This window comes from Saccopteryx leptura, chromosome 10 (assembly GCF_036850995.1).
Source record: "Saccopteryx leptura isolate mSacLep1 chromosome 10, mSacLep1_pri_phased_curated, whole genome shotgun sequence".
In the NCBI taxonomy this organism is placed as follows: Eukaryota; Metazoa; Chordata; class Mammalia; order Chiroptera; family Emballonuridae; genus Saccopteryx; species Saccopteryx leptura.
In genome coordinates, this window is record NC_089512.1 from 9,844,058 (window position 1) to 9,861,532 (window position 17,475).

The 17,475-nt window shown below is 51.2% G+C and overlaps 1 protein-coding gene across 3 annotated transcripts in view; it reads right to left on the bottom strand.

Annotated features, from left to right (window-relative positions):
• The window catches only part of LARS2 (leucyl-tRNA synthetase 2, mitochondrial), a 126,353-nt gene that overhangs the window by 32,408 nt on the left and 76,470 nt on the right, over positions 1 to 17,475 (bottom strand). For all 3 annotated transcript variants that reach the window (XM_066351259.1, XM_066351257.1, XM_066351258.1), the window contains exons 10-14: positions 13,409 to 13,513; positions 10,502 to 10,617; positions 8,864 to 9,147; positions 4,984 to 5,082; positions 2,159 to 2,296 (exon numbers count right to left, since the gene is read on the bottom strand). In XM_066351259.1, coding sequence (XP_066207356.1) covers positions 2,159 to 2,296; positions 4,984 to 5,082; positions 8,864 to 9,147; positions 10,502 to 10,617; positions 13,409 to 13,513 — 742 coding nt within the window. The remainder of the gene's footprint in view (positions 1 to 2,158; positions 2,297 to 4,983; positions 5,083 to 8,863; positions 9,148 to 10,501; positions 10,618 to 13,408; positions 13,514 to 17,475) is intronic.

Below are 17,475 nucleotides of genomic sequence, written 5' to 3' on the forward strand. Positions count from 1 at the left end.
AAAGGATGTTGTGTTAAGAAAAAGAAGAACCACATCAAACAGCAACTGAAAACACATCCCAGGAACTGCTCCTGGCGTGTGGCAGACAAGCGAGCCCCGTTTTACTGTCCTGATGGAAAACCAGGGATAAAACCAGCTAAAATATAAACAAACAAACAAACAAACAAAAAAAAAACCCCCCCAAAACATTATTTTAAACGTGTCAGAGTTGGCACACTCACAAGTAAGAACGAAGAGTTGGGCCCTCACTGAAGAACACTAGGGACACTCTAAAGCAGGGGTCCCCAAACTTTTTACACAGGGGGCCAGTTCACTGTCCCTCAGACCGTTGGAGGGCCGCCACATACAGTGCTCCTCTCACTGACCACCAATGAAAGAGGTGCTCCTTCTGGAAGTGCGGTGGGGGGCCGGATAAATGGCCTTAGGGGGCCACATGCGGCCCGCGGGCCGAAGTTTGGGGATGCCTGCTCTAAAGCATGTATTTCAGACACAGGCATGAGACATCAGATGTTAGGCTCAGGGATGCAAGGAGGAAGAGTGAGGAAGGACAGGAGCAACTCCAGCTACACTCCCATCAGGTACTTTTGTGAAATTAGACAGACTGAATCTGAAAGTTACACGGAAGGCCTAAGGCCCAGTCACAGCTTAGACACTCCTAGAGAAAAGGAACACAGAAGGAGGACTTCCCTTACTGAATATTAAGATTTGTAAAATTAAAAAAAAAAAAAAAAAGGCAGTAAGTAACTAGCACAGTGAAAAGCAAACAGACCCATGGACGGAATGAAGAGCCTCTCAACAGGCCCTTGCGCATATAGGAAACCTGACTCACGAGGGAGAGGACACGGCCGGCCAGTGGGGAAACGGTGGGACCGAGCCACGAAAGGCAGCGGGAGCCCTTGTCTCTGCTGGCGGGAGGGCAGGTCGGTACGACCAGTCTGGAAGAATCTGGTGCTCCTGAGTCAAGCAGAACGTGTGCAAACCCTGCAATTCAGCCATTCTCCTCTTAGGGACCCACCCCAGAGAAACGCTGCCACGCGGGTCAGGAAACACGTACAAGAACGCTCACAGCAGTTTTGTTCAACGGCACAGAGCATCCCGACGACCACCAGTGGGGGGTACGGACACATCGGCTGAGGTCTGTATTAGAATCCCACTCCCCATGACGGAACACCACACAGCCACGGGCGGCAGGAATGAGGCAACTCCAAGCAGCGACAGCGACGAATCCCAGAAATGCGGCGCAGGGAAAGCGAGACAGAATACGTGCGCTGTGATTCTATTTATGACAAGTCCAAATGCAGGAAAACAGCGTGATACGTGTTGTTGAGAAACATGTATAAACATATTGTGATACAGGTATAAAGAAAAGTAAGAGAATGAATAGTTCAAGATTCAGGATAGGGGCTTGCTGGACCGGGGGGGTGGTGGTGTAAGAGGAATGACGGGATTGGAGAGAGCACACTGCGGTTTCCAAGGAGGCTGTAACACTCTGCTTCTTAAACTGAGAAGGGGGTGCATGGGATTTCATTTATTCTTTCAATTACATAATACATTGAATATATATATTTGTCATATATAGCATATATATTATATCATAAATATATATATGTGAGATAGACTTCACAGGGAAAAAGCACACACACGTCTTTATGAACATAATGGGGACTAGATCACAGGCCAACAGGAAAACAAATTATTGACAGATTTAAAATGTGATTCCAAGCTTTTAAGCCATTATATCCTTTCATTAGAGTGATATATCAAAGACAGGACTCTATGGTCAAGCCTAGAAACAGCACCAACACCGAGGGACCAGAAGATCAACTCGACTGCACACGAGAAGCTACAAGAAGCTGTGGGATCACATTATAAACGGCTCTTCTCTGCCTCTCCAGCAAAAATCTCAGCTGCTTAACTCAGTTAAGCAGAGAAGAGCCGAAGTCAAGATTCTAAGCGATCATGCAACACCACCTGCTACAACCAATTAAGCAAGAGAAATGCACTTCAAACGGTGAAGGCTGACCGTGACCTCTAAAGTATGCTTGAAAAACAGAATTCTTCTGCCACATATATATGTACTCAGCGTCAGAACTGGCACCTGCTCTAAGATGCTGTTCGTGGTACTGAATTCTTTTTTCAAAGCAGCATAAACGCTCACCTGTGTTTGACCATTTTTTGATCATGGCAAAAATGACTAAAGAACCTGGCGTAGAACAGGTGCATGACAGCGTGTTCTTTCCCGCCAACGTACAGATCCACGGGCATCCAGTAGTCCGCCAACGCTGGGTTGAAAGGGCTGGAAGAGAAACGGGCATTTAAAAAAAAACCTGCTTTGCTATAACTGTATAAGTGAGACAGACTGACTGTAATTCGCATATGCCCTGAAATAAATTATGTCAGAAAAAAACCCCCAGCAATTTCCTTTTTAAAATATAGGAAGAGAAAACCTTATATAACAAAGGAGGGAAAAAATAAGTCAGATCAGTGTTAATTTATAAAATTTATAAAAACTGTTTCAGAAGCCATTACTGACATATTTTAACAAATGCAGTTTTCATATAAAATGAAAATGAGAGGAAAATATACCAGCAAAAAAAAAAAGGTATTTCTGTACAATGCATTTAAATATCTACATTTATTTCCATTTTTTATTGTGATAGAAAATCAAGATAAATTTTAAGTTCTTACCAATAGGGGGCAATGTGGCAATTACAATGGGACTATCATGCTGACACTAAATGGTCATTTTAAAACAGAAATTCAATCTTATTTTTTAAATGCAGACAGTCAGCAAGAGCTTGTATATGGCTGCTGAATGCAATAGAAAAATTTAGGGGGTAACTGTCAAAAAAGAGCCCGAGGACTCTCACCTAATAGAGACTTCAGTCCACAGAGATCCTAAAGGAAAGGCTTCCCCACACTTCCCGGTCCAAACGGACGCAAACACCACTTCCCCCTATTTTCTGGCTGGGGCTCTTGGAGGCGTGTGTGTATGGAGGCAGGGAGGGGGGGGGGATAGACGGACAGACAGCACTGGCTGGGACAGACCTCTTTGTTCCCAAGGGAGTGCCCTCAATGGAGGCCATCCAATGAAGTACACTTCTGCCTTTGGAGGATTCGGACTCTATGGTTTCAAGTGTGTGTGAGCTCTCCCCCCTCCACGCTCACAGCCCCCATCCCCAGCACGGACTCGGCTGGCGCTGGCTCTGGCTGGAAGCAAGAGCCTGTTGCTAAGCAGGTGAGCCTGTCCCACCAGGTGCTCGCGTCTGACTGCAGCCTGGTCCTCTCTCCTCCAGTCACTCTGCCAGAATTCTAGTAAAATTAAAAAAAAAAAATAATCTTTTTTTCTTTGTGAAAAAATGGTTCCCCAGAGAAATCCAACTGCTAATCCAGGTGACAGAAGAGGAGGGAAGTCAAGGATGGGACTCGGCCCCCAAACACGCTTGGGATAAATTACGGGCTGAGATGCTGAGGGCAGCTACAGCTTGGATGGGGATCTGGCCGGACCCCCCAGTGAGACCTGGCCTGTGTTGAGGAGGGTGCAGGCCCTGTGGGGGCCAGGAGCATGCAGGCACTCCCAGAGGGGGGCTGCCTCTCGCCAGGAGAGCAGGGGCCCAGCATTGTCACTTACAGTCTCCATCCTCTCTGAGAAGCCTCGAGTCCCCTGGACCCTAAGCCAGCTATAACTGGGTGGGATGCCCACAGCCCCTTCCAGAAGGAAGGCCCAGAAGAGGGGCCCCTCTGCAGGTCAGCCAGGGCCACCCGGGTGGCTCCCCTTTGCTGCCTTTGCTGGCTGCTGTTTACTCGGGTCCCACTCAGGCGGCCTGAACTCAAATGCCAGAATTACAAGGCTGCCCGGCAGGGTGGGGGAGAGCAGGAGCGCCGGGCTCAGGGGAAACACATTATTTTACAACCAAGGAGGAAAAAGGGGCGTTTTTATTCACGGGCTGCAGGCTTTCAGAATAACGGCCCTCCCACAGACAAGAGCAAGCCTGCAAGGTCTCTGAACAGTTATTTTTCTAATAGTTCTTTTTTCTTTGCTCTGCAATAGTTTTCTTTCATTCTCATTCTCTGCTTATACACCCACTGCTCGCGCCCCCTTCTTTCCCTGCCCCCCCCTCCACAGCCCACCACCAGGAAACACGCACATAGCGGAGAAGCAGCCAGCACCGAAGGTCCCCAGTTCCAAACAGTGGTCTCCGCCCCGTACTCCTTTACCACCCCCCATCCTTTGTTCTTCTAGCAATTATTATAAATGCATGCATACCCTTTGCTCATTGATCGGGTTCAGATGTTAACTGTTGACTGTGTGTGATAAGAGGTGATGTTTCTCAGCTCTCATACTCTCTGCTTCCTACCCTCCTACAGTTACATCATTATTTCCAGTTCAGTGAATAACATTAGGTCTTTATAATCGTATAAATGCAGGTCAGCGCGGGGCCAATGGGGCATTAGGACGGCACTTCCTTCCTTTTCCTGTGTTTTATCTTTCTTGTACTCGGGACTGACTTCCTCGGCCGTAAAGCATCTAATTCAATCATCTAATGTGCTCTCCCTTTACATGATTTGTGACAAAGGGCACAACAGCTCCCAGCAATCCCATCTTTAAATCCACTCAGGGTCCACGCTGTCCCAGAGGGCGCGGACCAGGCGGAGATGACTTGGGACTCTCCAGTGGACGAACCTCGCACCTCGCACCTCGCACGGGCTTCCGATGGGTCCGGCTGAGGCTTTCCCAGAGCTGCACTGTGGTCCGAGGCTCTTCCTGCCCAGCCACGCCCCTCCCTGGCTCCCTTCCCAGCTGTGGGACCCACGTCCCGGTCTAAGGGCGCTCCCTGCCCTCCCTCACCCTTCATTCTTCATAGGCGCTCCCCCCCCCCCCCCAGGAAACGCCTCCCACCCACATCTAAGTCCACGTCGACGGGCGTTCGCTTCTTGGAAGACCCTCACTGACACGTCTGGAGATTTTCGACAGGGCTCTACCTGTGCGCGTTCTGGGGGTCCGTGTATCTGAAGTAGTACCAGGCAGAATCGACGAAAGTGTCCATCGTGTCTGTCTCTCTCTGGGCAGCTCCCTGGCACCTAAGAAATACAGGGAGTTCAGCAATTGGTTTCTTTTAAATATTAATGCAGTTTCCCACCAGCTTTTGAGAAAGCTATGGTAACTAGCATGAACTTGAAATGTCATAATGTGAACGATGCCACATCAGGAAAAGACAATTCAGAGACAGCTCTCTTTTGGCATCGGAAGCCTAACGATGGAAACGTACAAAATAAGAGTTTCGACCTTTAACAATTCAAAGCCTTATTCTCCATGTCTCAAAATTTAACCTGGTAGAATATCTAACATCTTAAAATGACAAGACGAGAAGGAGTGTCCCTCCTGCACAGTGACTTCTATTTCCGGCAGGTCAAGGTTGCCTCCAGCCAAGGGCCTCCTTTGTGACGCTGAAGAGGCAAATCAATTTACGGAGAGAGAAGTTGAAAACCCAACGTAGCAAGATGTGCTGGCATTTTTTCAAAAAAGCTCTGCTCTAGGGGGCGGGGTGCAGAAACCCACTGGGGGGACCTGAGAAGGGAGATCACTCTGGAGGCCCAGAGGCAGAGCGTGCCGGGGCTGAGTCATACCAGCAGGTGCGAGTCCACGGTGGGCACCGCCTCCCACCGCTGTGACAGGTGATGTCGGGCAGGAAGCCCCACATTGGCCCTCGGTGGGCTGAATCGGAAGCCCCCTCCAGAGAGCTATTTAGTACACGTGAACCCACCTCCACTGCCTAACCCAGGTTCCTAGCAGAAGGGTGAGGACAGACCCACTGCTCCAGGAAGAAAACGGAGAGCTTGCCCTGGCCGGTTGGCTCAGCGGTAGAGCGTCGGCCTAGCGTGCGGAGGACCCGGGTTCGATTCCCGGCCAGGGCACACAGGAGAAGCGCCCATTTGCTTCTCCACCCCTCCGCCGCACTTTCCTCTCTGTCTCTCTCTTCCCCTCCCGCAGCCAAGGCTCCATTGGAGCAAAGATGGCCCGGGCGCTGGGGATGGCTCTGTGGCCTCTGCCCCAGGCGCTAGAGTGGCTCTGGTCGCAATATGGCGACGCCCAGGATGGGCAGAGCATCGCCCCCTGGTGGGCAGAGCGTCGCCCCATGGTGGGCGTGCCGGGTGGATCCCGGTCGGGCGCATGCGGGAGTCTGTCTGACTGTCTCTCCCCGTTTCCAGCTTCAGAAAAATGAAAAGAAAAAAAAAAAAAAAAAATAAAAAAAAAAAAAAAAAAAAGAAAACGGAGAGCCCTGGTGCGTGAGGGGCTGACAAGCCAAGGCAGTCCTCTTCCCGGGGCCTAGAGATGCCAGGGGGACGAGGGTGCCACAGGGCCCAGCGGCTGAACCTATTGTGAAGACTGTTTCGAGGGTGGTGGCCCCGGGAGCGAAGGAACTAGGTGCCAAAAGCCACACACAAGTTTGAGGGACCCAAGCGAGGGTGGCCTTAGTCAGGCTCAGCCTAGGAAGGGGCTCAGCCTTGTGGAAGCCCCTTCAAGGCCTGGACCAGCAGGGGACGGGTTGTCAGCTACTAACAGGCACCCTTGGTGGCAGTGAGAAGCCACAGCAGGAAACACTCAGCTGGGATTCCAGATGCTCCGTTCTGAGGCATGGAAGCAAGAAGACCACCCCTCCAAACACCACGCTGTGGGCAGTTACGTCCTCGGGGGTTCTTGGAGGACAAGGAGGGGCCTGAGGAGCCCCAGGAGGAAGTGATGAATCTTCTGCTAATCTGGGATGTAAGGGCTCGGAGTCTGTTTCTAATTTTTAAACAAAAGGAGGGCTGCATTTATCTCTTGCATCTGTGCAGTAGTTCATAAGTCCATACTGGCTTTACAAACGTTACCAGCGAAAGAGCCACTCCCCACCTCCCATTTATCCTAAAACGGTCCAGAGCTTCCTAGGTTTCTGCCTACAAGCCCCATCTCAAATCTCAGAAGTACCTAGGAGGGCTGTGGGCCTGGTAGGAAGCTACGAGGTTGGTAACACAAGCCTGACCAGGCAGTGGTGCAGTGGATAGAGCGTCGGACTGGGATGCGGAGGACCCAGGTTCGAGATCCCGAGGTCGCCGGCTTGAGCGCGGGCTCATCGGGTTTGAGCAAAGCTCATTAGCATGGACCCAAGGTCACTGGCTTAAGCAAGGGGTTACTCGGTCTGCTGTAGCCCCCTGGTCAAGGCACATATGAGAAAGAAATCAATGAACAACTAAGGTGTCACAACAAAGAAATGATGCTTCTCATCTCTCTCCCTTCCTGTCTGTCTGTCCGTATCTGTCCCTCTCTCTGTCTCTCTCTTTGTCACACACACAAAAAAGAGGTTGGTAACACTATTTATTAAATGTAGGTGCTACTGTGCAGAATTACATGTGTTAATGTAGTCTTCTGAAAGGAGATTCAAGGGGATTAATTTAGCTCCTGACAAAGAAATTGAAGCTCAGAGAAGTCAGGTGACCTTCCAAAGGCCACACAGCCAGTTAACAGGCCCGGCCAGGACTTGAACCCATTACTGTCTGAGTCCTGAGCCTGAAGGGTGGTTACCTAATTACCAACCTCGTAACTCAGCTCTGTACTGGCAGGGGAATAAATTATCTCAAAACTTCCTCATCGTGATCTATAAAGTAGAGAAAAATGGTTTTTCCAACAAAGGAAGAAGGAAAACTCCAGAGCTCGCCATGGGTTATTTATTTACGGAATGGGCTGATAAGGTGTCCTAAACATTATGAGACAGGCCAGCGAGTTGACAGAGAAACACAACCCCAGTTCCAAAAGGAGGAGAGGGACATGTGGCATATTTCTTTTTATCTTTTTTTTTTCTTTTTTCTTTTCTAAAGCTGGAAACGGGGAGAGACAGTCAGACAGACTCCCGCATGCGCCCGACAGGGATCCACCCGGCACGCCCACCAGGGGCGACGCTCTGCCCACCAGGGGGCGACGCTCTGCCCCTCCGGGGCGTCGCTCCGCCGCAACCAGAGCCACTCCAGCGCCCGGGGCAGAGGCCAAGGAGCCATCCCCAGCGCCTGGGCCATCTCTGCTCCAATGGAGCCTTGGCTGCGGGAGGGGAAGAGAGAGACAGAGAGGAAGGAGGGGGGGGGTGGAGAAGCAAATGGGCGCCTCTCCCATGTGCCCTGGCCGGGAATCGAACCCGGGTCCCCCGCACGCCAGGCCAACGCTCCATCGCTGAGCCAACCGGCCAGGGCCACATTTCAGTGTATTAACGAGTGAACCCCCGGGCACACGGGCTGTGGCAGCTTCTACTTGCTCCCTGTGATACAGTCTCCACCGCGACCACAGTCACTAGACGGGAAAACTGTAAGGAAGGGGGAAGAGAATACTCTCTCCTCTCCAAGGGGCTCTGGGAGCGTAAGACGGAGAGAGCAGCCTCGCAGAAAGCTACGACCACAGCTGGATGGGATGCTTCTGGGATGTAAGCTGACACTGCTGCCCCCAGCCCAGAGGAGGGACGAGGGTGCCCATCACCACGGTGGCTGGGCCCCAGACCCCCGCCCCTTCTCTCAAAGGTCCCAGAAAGACCTACGGTAGGTACCCTTGACACTTACAGTCTGGTGGGCGTTTCAGAAAAAGGGAGCAGAGTTGGTTCAGGGGAAAAGTGAGTCTGAAACCCCAGCGGGGAGCCGGGGCCACAGACAGAGTCTCGGCTGGGGGGCGCGGCTCCTGACCGAGGGCAGGGCCAGCGGGGAGCCGGGGCCACAGGCAGAGTCTCGGCTGGGGGGCGCGGCTCCTTACCGAGGGCAGGGGCAGTTCACCCACTCCGAGGCCAGGGCCGGCGGGGAGCCGGGGCCACAGACAGAGTCTCGGCTGGCGGGCGCGGCTCCTTACCGAGGGCAGGGGCAGTTCACCCACTCCGAGGCCAGGGCCAGCGGGGAGCCTCCCTTGCCCGTGAGAGACGTGACGCTGGGCAAGGTCACGGGCAGGTCGTCCAGAGGCACGGGCACAGGGCCGCAGGCCGGGCAGTGGACCAGGGGGATCGGTGTGCCCCAGTAGCGCTGCCGCGAGATCAGCCAGTCCTTCAGTTTATCGCTGGTCACCTCGCCGCCCACTCTCTTCCTCCGGGCTTTCTGAGTCAGGGCTAGAAACGCGTCCTGCCGGCTCATACCTGTGAACTGGGGGGGAGGGAGAGAGCTCCCGTTCCTCCTGCACAGGAACGGGTGGCCACCCCACGCGCCACGGGGACTGCCGCGTTTGTGCGGCTCCGCACAGGACGGCTTCCGAGAGCCCTCGGGGCCCTGGCCTTACTGGGGGCGCGCCCTCCTCCCAAGATGACACTAAAAATTACATGTTATGACTGTGTTGAATAAAAGTGAATATAATTTTTGATCCTGAAAGTTCCCCTTTTTTTCCTTATTTTAAAAGAAATGAAAGCCTTTAGGTGGGGGGCCCTAGGGGCTGTGCCCACTGGGCCACCTAAGGGGCAAAGTGGCCCAGGTTCTGGGGCTCCCCGGGCCCCACCGGCAGGGAGCATCAAACACCAGCATTCGGCCTCCGGTAAAGAACTGCATCGCATGTATTTTTAATGACTGCTCCTCTGTCCGTGGGGGGGGTGAAGGGGGTGGCCGGGAAATACCCAGAAAGAAAAATTCAATATCGCCCCAAAGCAGGAATTGGTCACTGGGCCCCAGCTTCGAGAACCAGGGCCACTCTTTTCCACCCAAATGCTCCCGTCTTACAGACAGCAGGGTAGGCCCCTAACGGCAGAAAAGGTTCTCTCTTCTCACTTGCCGCTTCTCAGAGAATAAAACTAATGACAAGAACCAGGCCAGCATGGCCTGCCCCCCAACAGTGTGGGCTGTGGGTCCCTGGGACTGGTTCAGGGAGGACTGATGGACTGCAGGAATGCTCTGAGCCCAACTAGGGCTCAGCAGCGGGGACACAAAGACAAGCCTGACCCGCCCCGCCCTCAAGGTGCTCAGTCATAGAGACAGAGGAGTAAGAAAGAACAGCTCTGTTTATCAAAAGCAGATCTTCTCATTAAGGGCCCCAAGTGTCTCCTGAAGTGCAGAGCTCTCTCCGAGGACCCACGGTCTCTCTGGGGGGACACTTCTGTGTCCTGCACCCCCACTGCTGTACACGGTCGTGGTGCACGTGCTCACGGGCTCTCCTGAGAGTCTGTCTTCTCCACACACCCCTGTCCTCACACTGCAGAAGCTCACGGATAAAAGGGATTTCCTGGGAGAGGCCACTTTTCTCTAGCAGGAGAGACCCCACTTACAGCTTAGCTGCTATGACGACAATCCTATTCTAGAATTGGGTTCGCCTTAGAGCTGATAAACTTAGACCTTGGAAAAGAACACTCTTTTGTTTTTACAGCCTAAGAAACGAGGCTGCAAGACTGTCCGGTGCGGGGAATGAGCGACATGGCAGTTTGTAATTTGCACCAAAGAAAGAAGTCTCATCAGACTCCCGTCAAGGTCATGAATTTAGAAGCAAGCCCGCAGGCCGAGGCCGCAGGGCACCAACCTCAGCGGAGCCGCTCAGTCTCTCCGTGCCATCGGGCAAGGTTTCGATGACTTCGGTGTAGGACAGGCCCAGGGCGCTGGCTAAGGCGGTGTCCTCCGGGCTGGTGCTGGGGATTCCTATCGAGAGGGGAAGAAACGCACAACATCTCCTTTGCAAACGCCCAAATCACACAGTGATCAACAGCACCAACACTCAGCCGTAGCTTCTCCAGGAGAGGCTACCTTCTTGTTACAGAAGCTAGCACGGCACAACCGTGTTCACCGGGAACGGGGCGGACAGCCTTGGAGAAGGAAGCCCACTGCCCTGAAGCAGCCAGCGGACCATCCTGGTGCTGCTCCCTTTAAGTCTTTTTTTGTTTTGTTTTGTATTTTTTCTGAAATGAGAAGCAGGGAGGCAGAGAGACAGACTCCTGCATGTGCCTGACCGGGATCCACCAGGGGGCGATGCTCTGCCCATCTGGGGCATCGCTCCATTGCAAGTGGAGCCATTCTAGCGCCTGAGGCAGAGGCCATGGAGCCATCCTCAGTGCCCGGGGCCAACTTTGCTCCAATGGAGCCTTGGCTGCGGGAGGGGAAGAGAAAGACAGAGAGGAAGGAGAGGGGGAGGGGTGGAGAAGCAGATGGGCGCTTCTCCTATGTGCCCTGGCTGGGAATCAAACCCAGGACTTTTACACACCGGGCTAATGCTCTACTGCTGAGCCAACCGGCCAGGGTCTAAGTCTTCTTCCTTTGATTAGTTTCTTTTTAAAAATAGTTGTAATTCTAAAATATGCAATTGGAGGTGCTTTTTTGCCCCTGAACTACTAAGTCACAGGTGTCGGGAAGCCTCCTCCCTGTGGCCCCTCAGCGACAGAGGACGGCGCGTCCTCCCGAGGAGCCGGGCCTCCGCCTCCAGGGGCTGCAGGGCCGCTCAGCCAGGCAGCCGGAAGCTGGCAGCTGTGCTGTGTGCCGCGTTCCCAGAGGCAGAGCACATTCTGAACAGACGTCTCTTCTGCAGCCCACTCACGTCCTTGAGGAAAAGGAGCAGCACGTAAGTAAATCGCTCGTGCAGAGGGCCCGGCCTGCTGCTTCGGCTCCGGAGATTCATAAAAACAGGTTTTTCTGTTCTTGGTTCTGTACGGCCGGGCTGGAGCGGCACCCCTGGTCCCTACCGGGGGCACCCCTCCACGCCGTGACGAACAGAAATGTCCCTGAAGTGGCCAAACCGCCCCTGGATGAGAACCCCTGTTGAAGGGTCCACTGTCACAACTGCTGGCGTCCTCGTGGACACAACACATCTTGTGGCAGCCGAGACAGACAAATGGACGGGCAATGCACAAAACGCTCGAGTCGGATCTCCGTGACCGGCCCCTCGGGCGCGCTGGGAGACAGGCTCTGAGGCCCCTTGGTGAGAGGGAAAGCTCCGGGGCTGGTGTGCCCGACGAGACTATTGTCAGGAAGCACCTAACGAAGCAAGTAAGTGCTCCCAGAGCACCGGAAAGAGACTGAAGGGTGAGGACAAGTGGCGAATAATCAACATCACTGAAAGCGTTCACGGTCGAGAAGGGAAGAGTCACTGACCACATTCCCCACGTGTACGGTCTGGGGTGACTAGGAGTGACATTCCAGGGCAGGCGTTGTGACACAGGATGTCTCTGACCACACAAAGAATGCTCTAGGCCAGGTGGGCTCAGAGCACTGCGCTGTTTGTAATGTGCAGGTGAGCTGGGAAATTACTGCTTTTTCTCTTGTTTGGTTTCTGGTTCCTGTTCTTCTCGGAGGGCAAGAGGCAATAACTCAAAAGTATTTGGTGGCAAATCAAGGCAACAGGAAAAATGTTTTTTCAAGCACACCTAAAAAAATCAGATTTTTTTCCCCCTTCATCAACAATATGAGTCAGTACTCTGACTCAAAATACCAAAAGAAAACAAAAAAAAGCTACATTGGTAAGAGCTTCCTTTATTATTTACTGCGGTTAGTTGTATTAATGAATCTGACTAATTATAAAATGCATAAAAGCAGCAGGAGGTATTATTTCCTTTAAATCACGCACGTTCTGGGTTTAAACTGTCAGGAGAGAATGACCTGAACGGCTGAATAGCCGTTTCCTGTGTTGGCGTTTCTGCAAATCACTTTGTCAAAGGCGGATCTGAGGACCGTGAGGAAGAACAGGATTTTGATGAGAGATGTAATTTCTTCGGTGCGCTAGGAAACAGGGTGTGAGAACAGTTTTCTCTGCAGGGCTCTGGCGCTCCGGGGACAGGCCGCAGTCTCCGCAGGGGTGACGGAGACAGACACACGCGAGGGCCCGCCCCGAAGGCAGATCGTGGACGGGCTGGCGGCTCAGGCTGTCGTCCTCGGTTCCTGCCCAGACTTCCTGTCAGGTGACGGGCGTTTGGAACTCTCACGAAGGAGCAAGGCTGCCAAGAAGATCCAATTTGCAGCTCTCGATATGCCCTCGAGCTTCTGCTGCTGCACGCTCCTTCTCTTGAATGGCGGCTCGAGTCCGCCTCCTCCACAAAGCCCTCACCGGAAACCCGGCCTGCGTTGATGGTCTGTGCGTGGCACCCTCAACTCAGAAGTGGCCCTTGGTTCCGAGTTCTGAAACGGGATTTTTACCCAAGTTGTACTGCACCCCTCATCACAGATATTAATACAAGTCTCACCGATGGGCTCTGCGGGCCAGATCCGCGGGCCGGACATCTTTTATTATCCTCAATAAGCAACTACAAGGCGTGACACACTTGATGTTTTCCAAATGTAGTTCTTAAATAAGGGGCGACTGAATGAAGGGGCGCCCATCTCTACGAAGAGGCCAAAGGGATCTTGGAGTCAATAGTCAGCTCTTTCACCTGACGGCAACAGGCTATTATTTTGATGTGGAACCGGCTAAATACACGATCGCGGTTACATTTGAATAGCTACTTACCTATTTTTGAATCCAGGGAGCCTTCCAAGTCAGCGTTGGCCAAGATGACAACAGGGACTTCCTGCTGGGTGAGCATGTTCACAGCTGTCACGGGCGTGAGGCAATCTGAAAATGAGAGCAAGGAGCTGTGGATGCCGGGCAAGCGGGGGCACCTGAATCTCAGAGGAGACGCAGGAGAAAAAGAAGCTTTAGAACCTCCGTGGTTTTTTTTTTCTCTGAAGCTGGAAACGGGGAGGCAGTCAGACAGACTCCCGCATACGCCCCACCGGGATCCACCCGGCACGCCCATCAGGGGGCGATGCTCTGCCCATCTGGGGCGTCGCTCTGTTGCAACCAGAGCCATTCTAGCGCCTGAGGCAGAGGCCACGGAGCCATCCTCAGCGCCCGGGCCATCCTTGCTCCAATGGAGCCTCGGGTGCGGGAGGGGAAGAGAGAGACAGAGAGGAAGGAGAGGGGGAGGGGTGAAGAAGCAGATGGGCGCTTCTCCTGTGTGCCCTGGCTGGGAATCGAACCCGGGGCTCCTGAATGCCAGGCCGACGCTCTACCACTGAGCCAACTGGCCAGGACCAGAACCTCCGTGTTTTATGCTGATTGTTTTTAATGGAAAATCCACACCTGTGGAAAATCAAAAGATTGAACAAATACTCCAAAGTGTTCATCCATGCTCATAACCATTTTTACTTTCCAGATGGTGGGGGAAAGATGTTCCCACCAACCCCCTTTCCTTTTGAAAAATACCTCATATAAATAGCCGAAGGAGCAACAGAGCAATCTACCTACGGCAAAACTGGAAGACGTCTGGAATTCCAAACCGCAACACTTGAAGATGGAAGTGAACAAGAAAGTAGAAAATGACCGAGCAGAGAGATTTCCAGACACACAAAGACAGAAGCAGCTTCCTCCCACGTACCCTTTTTCAGGAGATACTGGAGGGTGTGCTCCTGCAAAAGGAAGGCGTAAATCAAGAAAGACACAGACACAGGGTCCAGGAAACAACAAAGAAAAGAGGGTAGGCTATTTGCAGAATAAAAACAGAGGAAAGTCCTAAGATGACAGGTGTGTACCAGAGGCCTTGGAGGGTGACCAGGTCAGAAGTGAGCAGCACGGAGAAGCCCCAGAAAGCCTTTGCAGGATAAAAAGGGGACCGATACATTATCTGACAGGTTGGACTATGTAGAAAACTGTGCTGAGGGGAGTGTGAAGAGCTCTGGGAGGGTGTGGGAAGACTTAGAAATTCAAAGAATACAAAGCAAAATGAAAATAAGAAAAGAGGACATTGTGAACTTCAGAAAAAATAGACAGTTATATATAAAAAGGAAAATGTACTCATAGCATCCTTGGCTCAGCTGTGAACACTCCTTATGTAGTCATAATAAAATACTTAGTTTGGAACCATCCAAAACAGTATGTGATCTTAAATAAAGCCACTTACAACTACTGCAGTAGGGAGACAAGCCATACATACATGAATCTGCACTAAATATACGAAGAACTAGAAACAAAAAGGCCCAAATAAAGTCCTAAAGGAAGAGGGATGAGAGGAGAACTCGATTAATGAGTTCACTTGAGCTTATTACAACATGAGTAATTTATGAACCCTTACTATTGACCCTTGGTTTTAAGACTTTATATAATTATCTAAAATATGTTTTACAAACCCCAAGCTAAAACAAGCCTAGGAATTAGATTTATTTGATCAGAGGTAAAGACAGGCTCTGTAGGCATCTAAGCCAGCTCTCATTTTCTCCCGTCTTGGGCGTCAGGAAGCCAGGATGGGGAATGGTGGGGACAGAGTGAAATGCAACCCACTGGGGTCTCCGGGGCTGACGTTCAGCCGGCACCCATGGCACCAGGGCTGGGGGCAGCTGCTGCCCAAGCTGCCCAAGCTGCCTGAGGGCTGACCCTTCTCAAAGCGGAGAACCACGTTTCTGAGTCCATCTTGTACCATCTCAAAGACGAGGTGTATATTTGTGAATTCCGCAGTGATGACAGAATGTCCTTAGGAGGATGGCAGGGGAGGGCTGGTGAAATGAGGGTCCACGTCACTAGGCAGCGTCTGGAACTGGAGAATCGAGAGACCGCAAAGCGGGCGCATCGTCCAGACACGTGGGGGTCTGCACTGCAGAAACAGCCTGTGGCACCGCCTGCCCGGGGACCCTGTGTCTGCCTCCCCTTCTGACTCAGCAACAGAACGGTCAGCTGGACACATGGCTGCAGAGCTAATGGCAGCACTGGGCAGCACCCCCGACGCTCGGTGTGGCCACGGGGATGTGCAGCCGCAACTCCCAGCTCATGCTCTCCGAGGGAAAGGGCACGCCCTTCCTCCCCCCTCTTCCTCACTGCCCTGTGATGACTGCAGGACATCTCGGAGCACGCAGGCGAGGGCGAGTCCTGGGAGGGCACAGCAGGCGAGTCCTGGGAGGGCACAGCAGGACGGCAGAAAGAGCCTTGGCCCCGACCGCCTCACCACGCAGACTCGTCACGCTCACTCTGAGTTCCATGTGGGCGAGACAGAAACTGGTCTTTTAAAGAAAGAGCTTCTCTCTTTTAAGTCACTGTTTCTCTAGCAGGACTCTGTCACAGCCACCAAAACTACATCCGAAGGAATACACACCCAAATTAACTACAAGCGGTTAGGTAAAAAGGCCACTGTTGTATTCTTTGACTTTTCATGTACACACATAACTTGGATTTAAAAACACAAATTAATCTTTAAAAAGAAACATAGATATCAAAGGAACCTTGAAGAATCATCATTGTATATCTAAGTTGGTGAACACTTTTAGAAGGCTAACATCCACTGAAATCCCCCCACCACTGGAGATGGAGCTGGTCACTGACACAGCCCTTGCAGAGACCAACAAAGGCAGCACGTAACAAGAACTAGAAAAATGCTCATAACCTTTGACCAAACGATCCCACTCTTGGGAATCTCTCCTAAGGAAGTAATTCTATAGAGGCAGAGAGCTATGTGGACATAAATGATTGTAATAGCTATCTCCATAAAGAGCCCCAAACACGAAAAAGGCCAAATGTTCAATATGATAGGGAAGATTTAGGATATGGTATCGAGTTGATAGAATATTATGTATAGAGGAAAAAACAATTGTGAACCCTACAAAAACATGTATTCTCTGATATCATATTATATGAAGATCAAAAATAAAGACAGAAGCACTCTGATTTTTAAGGTACCTATGTGTGGTCACATGAATTAAAAAGTAATATGACCACATACAAAGGAAAGAAGTTGGACCCCTACTCTTGTCATATATAAAATTAACCTTCACGATATATAAAAATTAACCAAAAACTGGGTTAAAGACCTAAATGTAAGATATAAAACTATAAAAGTCTTAGAAAAAACACAGGTGTAAATCTTCTTGATCTTTGATTAGGCAATAGTTTCTTGGATATGACACCAAAAGCAAAAGCAACAAAATAAACAATAGATAAATTGAACTTCCTCGAAATTAAAACCTTTATGCTTCAAAGGACACCAGCAAGAAAGTGGGAAGTCAACACACAGAGTGGGAGAACAGTTTTATAAATTATGTATCTGATAAGGAACATATCTAGAACATGTAAAGAACTATTAAAATGAAGTAATAAAAAGATAACTCAATTTAAAAAATGGGCATCTGAATAGACATTTCTCCAAAGAAACACAAATGGCCAATAAGCATATGGAAAAATGCTCAGAACCATTAGCCACGAGGTAAATACAAATCAAAACCACCATGCGATACCACTGCACACCCACTAGGGTGACCACAGTCAGAAAGACAGACAATAGCAACTGCTGTGAAGAAGTAGAAAAATCGGAACCCCGTATGCTGCTGGTGGGGAGGTAAAACAGTGCAGCTGCTCTGTGAGACAGTCTGATAGTTCCTCAACCAGTTAAACATAGTTACTCCGTGACCCAGCAATTCTGCTCCCAGGTACACACTCAAGGAGATGAAAACATAGGCACACAAAAATCTGCAGGGATGTCCACAGCAGCATCAGTCGTAATAGCTAGAAAGTGGAAACAACCAAAATATTCAACAACTGACGAAGAGGTAAAC